Source organism: Glycine soja, unplaced genomic scaffold, assembly GCF_004193775.1.
Source record: "Glycine soja cultivar W05 unplaced genomic scaffold, ASM419377v2 tig00001360_1_pilon, whole genome shotgun sequence".
NCBI classification, from domain to species: Eukaryota; Viridiplantae; Streptophyta; class Magnoliopsida; order Fabales; family Fabaceae; genus Glycine; species Glycine soja.
In genome coordinates, this window is record NW_021143594.1 from 3,531 (window position 1) to 11,322 (window position 7,792).

The 7,792-nt window shown below is 35.2% G+C and overlaps 1 protein-coding gene across 1 annotated transcript; it reads right to left on the minus strand.

Annotated features, from left to right (window-relative positions):
* Nucleotides 1–6,181: 6,181 nt before the first annotated feature.
* LOC114404156 (protein MAIN-LIKE 1-like) lies at nt 6,182–7,272 on the minus strand. The gene is made up of 3 exons (XM_028367255.1): nt 7,117–7,272; nt 6,440–7,036; nt 6,182–6,364 (listed from the first exon to the last, which is right to left on the minus strand). The coding sequence occupies exons 1-3, from the start codon at nt 7,270–7,272 to the stop codon at nt 6,182–6,184; spliced, it is 936 nt and encodes a 311-aa protein (XP_028223056.1).
* Nucleotides 7,273–7,792: the final 520 nt, after the last annotated feature.

Sequence of the window (7,792 nt, forward strand, 5' to 3'; positions counted from 1 at the left end):
AATCTCTAAACCAAAAAAAATATAAAATGGAAGAATACAAATGTTTGCTGAGCTTTGAACACTATTTTGGGAATGCATGTTCTATTTTTATTTTAACATATTACTGAGAATGTATGGAATATTATTTGGGGAATGTATGAAATATTCATTTATTTTGTGAAATTTTTTCTTTGAGTTAGATTTCATTTATTTGGGGAATGTATGAAATATTCATTTATTTTGTTAATCATTAATTTTTGTTGTAAATCTAATTAGTCAGTTTTGTGAAATTTTTTCTTTGAGTTAGATTTCATTTATCCACAAAATTTGAATTGAGAACTTACTTAAAAGAATGAAGTCTAATTTCACTTGGACTAATATATTATTCGTATGCATTTTCAATTGAGCCCTTAATTGTTATATTTGAATAATTTAAATTGGTTTTGATGATTGTTAGATGATTTCGTTGTTTGCTTTGTAAAATAATTAAGAAATCTTAGGTGGGCGTGGGAGAGCTTTTTTGTGGTTCATGAATTAAGACGGTTGAGAAGTGAGAAGCTGCCTCCGGGGTGAAAGAAAGGTGAAGAAACAAAGAGTAGTGCTTTCTGTTTTTGTAAATAATGCAATAAAAAGTGTTGTCTGCTATTTACATGATTACGGAATCAAGGGAGTTTCGGGATCAGTTGTAACTTGTAAGTATACAAACGTCACCACACTGAAATTAACATATATGTACCTAATGAGATTTTTTCCTTTCCTAGTATGAGTCGTGGGAGAGAGGAGGTTACTAATTTTAATGCTACACACATGCAAAAGGATTTCCAAATTCCAATGGTACTTATAATGGCCTACACTTATCAAAATAATTACTGTAATAGGTAACTATTTTTGTGAATATTGTTCATTGTCGTAAATGTTTTAAGGAGATAAAAATGAAAAAATTGACTCTGTATTGCAAATTCTTTGATATTATCTCAGAGAATGAGTAAAATAAGATAATTTTTTTGGAGCTGAATAAAAATATAATATATTTTTTTATAGTAATTTTTTGCAATCCATTTTTTTATGACATTAAATATTTATGAGATACTTCTCTTCTTCTCTTCTTATCAATGTCCTACTTGCAGAAGATATTATAAAAAGAAAAAAAAACATGAACAAGAATAAAATTTCTCTTAAAAATTTGTAATACAAGTAACCTTTGTTGCTCATGGATGGAGGAGGGATAAAAGAGGTCAGGGTTGTGGGGGGTTTTAGGAGAGCAGATTGCAACCCTATCCATGATTTTTTTTTTGTCAAATTCTTATGTATGAATATTATGTTTCAACCCATAAGACTTGGTTTGAATTATACTAGGTTTGATTTTCTCAAGAAAGGTCTTGAGTTTAGATTTTGTGAATAGAAAAATATGGTTAGAAAAACTAAAGATAATTAATTAGGTTTCTTGATGAATATTAATCATAAAAAATATTGGTGATATTATGCACCAATGTCACATTGACAAAAATATTATGTTTCAATAATTGTCACAACTAACTATCTAGACAAGGACATCAACACAAGGAGTGAAACTTTCCTGCACCTCCATGTGTTTGTGTTTGCTTCTTGTATCCATTGCATTACAAAAAACTCAATAGATAATGTAATTTTACATTGCAGATTGACCTTTCGTAATGTAATGAGGTGCAGGAAGCAAAATATAGAGACACGGGAAGCAACAATCCTATGCAAGTTAATGCCATAACACTTGGTATATAAATGGCCCAAAAATCTGAACTTGAATGTCCATAGAAGAGTGGGAGGATTTGCTAGGGACACCCAACAGCATTGCTGGTGCACCCAAAAATGGCAAAAATGCCCTTCAGCCTTTTGCGAACTTTCTTCCGTTGACACTCGCGGAAGAAATGTTCCGCGAGCATCTGCGAAAGAACCTTCTTCCGCAGTTGACGGAAGAAGGTTCTTCCGTGGATGCCCGTGGAACATTTCTTCCGCGAGTGTCAATGGAAGAAGAACTGCGGAAGAACCATCTTCCGTAGAACTACGCGGAAGAACTTCTTCTGCCAGAGTCAACGGAAGAAGGTTCTTCCGTGAGTTACCACGAAAGAAGGTTCTTCCGTGGGCTAATTAGTTAAATTATTTTGTTAATTTTAAGATTATTTGGTATTAGTTAAATGATTTTTTCCTCTCACAAGTTGACCAATGGCCGATTCTTGTATGCACCGCATGATATGTATTGGTCACTTTTTTCCTCAAATTATTTACAGTAAAATTCATTTTGGACTCGTCGTTCTTCACAGTTACACACACTCTAGTCACGCACTTCTTCCTCTCTCCATTTCTCTAACTCTGACCATGCAATTGGCGTTGGTCTCATTGCATTCTCTGTAGAAATGACGAACAAGGCCAAAGGAAAAGACAAGGAGGTCGCCGGAAAAGGTTCTACCGGCAAGCCGCAAGGGCGCCTTCGACGATGACAAGACCGGTGGCGGCCAAAAGAGAAACAAGCGAGGTGTCCTTTCGTTATTTCTGACGACGAATTAAATGCCGTGCCAAGAAGGATGGACATGCCAGATAAGGGCCAGAGTAGCAGGTCACGTGTCGTCCCTCAAGAGGAAATGTTGGCCCGAAACTAACTTTTTTGAGTTTTGGGCCTTCCGTTGCAGGCCTTGTTTGAATGAACCGGTGTCTTCTGTTATTTTTTTTGGATTCGTTGACGTGCAAACATGAGATAGGCCACCTTTGGAGAGTCTCATGGCTTTCCCAGATAATTTTTAAAAAACCCCGAACAGGGGTACTTAGGCAAGTTTACATGGCCCGAAACTAACTTTTTTGAGTTTTGGGCCTTCCGTTGCAGGCCCTGTTTGAATGAACCGGTGTCTCCTGTTATTATTTTTGGATTCGTTGACGTGCAAACATGAGACATGCCACCTTTGGAGAGTCTCACGACTATAATTTAAAAAAAAAAAACCCGAACAGGAGTACTTAGGCAAGTTTACATGGCCCGAAACTAACTTTTTTGAGTTTTGGGCCTTCCGTTGCAGACCCTGTTTGAATGAACCGGTGTCTCCTATTATTTTTTTTGGATTCGTTGACATGCAAACATGAGACAGGCCACCTTTGGAGAGTCTCACGGCTTTCCCAGATAATTTAAAAAAAATCCCAAACAAGGATACTTAGGCAAGTTTGCATGGCCCGAAACTAACTTTTTTGAGTTTTAGGCCTTCCGTTGCAGGCCCTGTTCGAATGAACCGGTGTCTCCTGTTATTTTTTTTGGATTCGTTGACATGCAAACATGAGACAGGCCACCTTTGGAGAGTCTCACGGCTTTCCCAGATAATTTAAAAAAAAAAACCCGAACAGGGGTACTTAGGCAAGTTTACATGGCCCGAAACCAACCTTTTTTCTCAAACGACAATGACTGATGTGACCCGACAATGAACGATGTGACAGGAGGTTGCTTTAGTTTTACGCTTCACAATGTAAAATAGTCACGGGTCTGGTAAAAGGGAAGCCATGTGCCTGGCTGGGCCATTTATATAAATGATAGATGGGGATGTCCATGGTACTCAACAGCAACTAGTATTCAGAGTTTGTCAAATTAATTTTCAATAAACAATGACATTCTTAGGAGAGACTTCGTCCTAGACGATCATGAACTCGAGGTTGACATTCATTTTTCGAAATGGAACCGTCATTCACAACGAGTGTGGGGTTTATTTTCAAAGTTCTGGTCCAGTGCCCATGCGAGTACCAAACATATGCGATTTTTCAACTCTCAAAAGCAGAATACACAATAGTCTTCGGCTAAACAACAATGAAGTTGTGGATGAAATTCATTACCGGCGACCAGTGGAAGATACAGGTAACAACATTTACTTTGAAAGTATGTAATTGAAAAATGACATGGATGTGAACACCATGTTAATGTATAATGATCAATTTTCATTTGTTGGATCGATTGAGTTGTTATGTACCGTTGGTAGAACAACAGATGCAATTTTAAACTTACTTGAACGCCCCAGCATCCCTACACATGATGCGGTTCTGTATTACAACGGAAGGTGGAACATGCCACGTCAAAAGAACTTTGTGGGTTACGCGTTCACCGGAATAAATCCAAAAAAAATTGATATTCCAAAAGGATGTAGCATAGATCAACTGAAGGATTTGATCAAGCAAGTAGCACCTAAAGGGAATCCTCCTCATGGGATTCACGAATCCCAAGTTGTAAGGCGTTTGCTTTATCGACAACCTAGTCATTTGGAGTATTCTGAGAAAGTTTTAGAATTTAAAATTGTTGAGCTGAAATGTGACGACGACGTGCTGAAGGTGCTGGTAGAGTCTAATTATTGGAAACAATTTGTGCCAATAGAAATTTTGGTTTTCTTTAGTAAAGTGGTTATGGAAAATGAGGACGATGTGGTTACGTCCTTGCGTGATTGAATGCTAGTTAAATGTTAGGCTATTTCGTGCAAATTAAATTTGTGTCCATGATGTTCTAGTCGATGTAATATTTCTTAGTGTGTCAATTTGTTATGTTTGTGATCCGTTTGTAATGTGTAGTATGTATGAAAAAGGAATAAAAGTTTTATTATCAACTTTTACCAAAAAAATTTATAAGCAATAAATGTTTGTGACCCGTTCGTGCAAATTAAAATTTGTAACTTATTTTGTCCAATCAATTACATTTAATTAAAATTTGTAACTTATTTGTTTCAATCAATTTAAATTTGTAACATATTTGTTTCAATCAATTAAAATTTGTAAATTATTTGTTTCAAAGACTAACTTATTTTTTTAAAAATTTCTAGCTTCTTTTTTAAAATTTCTAACTCATTTTTTAAAATTTCTAACTTATTTTTTAAATTTCTAACTTATTTTTTAAATTTCTAACTTATTTTTTTAAATTTCTAACTTATTTTTTAAATGACTAACTTATTTTTAAAAAATTTATGGCTTATTTTTTTAAATGTCTAACTTATTTTTTTAAATTTCTAACTTATTTTTTTTGAAATTTGTAACTTGCTTTTGATTAAATTATATAATAATTTTAAGTAAAAATTAAAATTTGTAACTTATTTGTTTCAATGACTAACTTATTTTTTTAAAGTTTCTAGCTTAGTTTTTTTTTTAAATTTCTAACTCATTTTTTAAAAAATTTCTAACTTATTTTTTTAAATTTCTAATTTATTTTTTAAATGTCTAACTTATTTTTTTAAATTTCTAACTTATTTTTTGAAATTTGTAACTTGTTTTGATTAAATTATATAATAATTTTAAGTAAAAATTAAAATTTTAACTTATTTGTTTCAATGACTAACTTATTTTTTTAAAAGTTTCTAGCTTTTTTTTTTTAATTTCTAACCCATTTTTTTAAAAATTTCTAACTTATTTTTTTAAAATTTCTAACTTATTTTTTTTAAATGTCTAACTTATTTTTCTAAATTTCTAACTTATATTTTTGAAATTTCTAACTTATTTTGTCCAATTAATTACATTCAATTAAAATTTCTAAGTTATTTGTTTCAGTCAATTAAAATTTGGAACTTATTTGTTTCAATCAATTAAAATTTGTAAGTTATTTGTTTCAATAAATTTCTAACTTATTATTTTAAATTTCTAATTTATTTATTTTAAATTTGTAACTTCTTTATTTGAAATTTCTAACTTATTGTTGTTTAAATTATATAATAATTTTCAGTATAACTTAAAATTTCTAACTTATTTTGTCCAATCAATTAAAATTTGGAACTTATTTGTTTCAATCAATTAAAATTTGTAAGTAATTTGTTTCAATCAATTTCTAACTTATTATTTTAAATTTCTAACTTATTTATTTTAAATTTGTAACTTCTTATTTGAAATTTCTAACTTATTGTTGTTTAAATTATATAATAATTTTCAGTATAACTTAAAATTTCTAACTTATTTTGTCCAATTAATTACATTCTAAAATTTCTAAGTTATTTGTTTCAATCAATTAAAATTTGTAACTTATTTTTTTTAAAATTTCTAACTTATTTTTTAATATGTTCATAAAGAAATAGAGACATTATATTTAAGTAAAAACATACATAAAGACATAATTTAAGTAAAAACATAATTTAAATACATAAAGAAATATAGACATTATCTAAGTCAATGTGTTTTAACAAATACTAAAATTTAAATACATAAACAAATACAATAAAAAAGATAAATCTTAATCTATGCGGGGTCTCTGTCGCGGCCTAAGACTGTCATCTGGGTCGTCATCTCTAGCTATCCTCATGCAAAGATCCATGATATCATATAAGTCAGTCCCTGCAGTCACCATCCTGAGGTTGATGACGCGCTCCAAATGCTCAGCAATCCTTCCCATCCTGACACATGCTGTGCAATCAACCTGTCTCAGTGAAAATAACAAGTGAGTATGAATTTTTAAAAAAATAATAAAGTTAAGAAAAAGTACATAGCTTACCACAAAATGCGCAGGGGGATCTGACGTGACTGGAACCTGGGCGACAGGTGGCTCCACGAAGTCATCATCATGAGTGGGAAGAGGAGGCGCAGGTCTGGGCTCAGCAGTGTCCTCCGTCGACGTCACAAAGGGGTGTGAAATCTGAAAAAACCACTCCATGTAGTCTGGGGCCACCTGCCCAGGAACTACACAGAGCTCCCCTGTAGGCGCTACATGATCTGAAAACTGTACCCACCGGTCGTCTATATCAGTATCTGTCAATGAATCACGAACCGGTGGCGGAGGAACTGTCTGAATGTACCCCATCTGCCGAACCACCCTCTCTGGTCGAAGGTAGACGATGATCAGACCCCATCTGACTTGCCCCATGTACGAGGAGATCAAGTCATAGTCCTGAACTCCCCGATGCTCAGCATATGGCATGCAACAGACATCAGTGACTGTCAGGGCATCAATACGTGCTCTGTAAGGGGCTCCCTTAATGCCGGTCATCTGGGCCTTACCCGTAAGCCATCTACAGGCACGTGGGCTAGCCTCAGCATAACCATCGTCAACAACAAACCTGTGGACTGATGGAAACTGCTCGTAAATCCAACACTGCAAACAGAAAGTCAACATCAGCAATCAAACATGGATTGAATTTTACTTTAATTTAAATTACAAGCAGCGATAGTCACCTGAAGTAGTGAAATGTAACCAGCCATCTGCCGTGTAGGGCCTGCGACGCCCTCGTTAAGCTGATCGTACAAGTGTACCAAAGTGGCCGCTCCCCAAGAGAATGTCCCTGCCTGTGCCCAGATCTCTGAATGCCTGCAGGTACACAACATGGACATGGGTTGCACTCTTGTTAGCAAAAGAGTGCAACCAACCAAATGAAGTAGGTACGCCCCGAGCTGCAGCAACCCACTGCCTGGCCCGACACCTACTCTGGTACATGTCCCGAAGCCAGGACAACCGAACATGAGGCCCACCTGCCTGGCGTGTCTCAACTGTAGCCTCGTCTGGGGTGACCTCAAGTAGCTCCGTCAATAGCGCAACTGCGTCAGATGTAGCCAGTGGCCCGAATGAATGCAGCGCGCCAGTAAATCGGGATATGCAGGAGCGACGAAACGTCGTCTAGAGTGATCGTCACCTCCCCTACTGGGAGGTGGAAGCTGCTCGTCTCCCTATGCCACCTCTCAACAAAGGCGAATATGAGTCCAGGATCAGTGGTGATCACAGAACACCTGATCAATGGATCCAATCCGGTGGCCGCAATCATACCTTCGATCTCAGCAGCCGGTCTCCCAAATTTATCTACTTTCCTACCATGGAGACAACTTGAGATCGGGTCGCTCCTAAATTGAATAACAA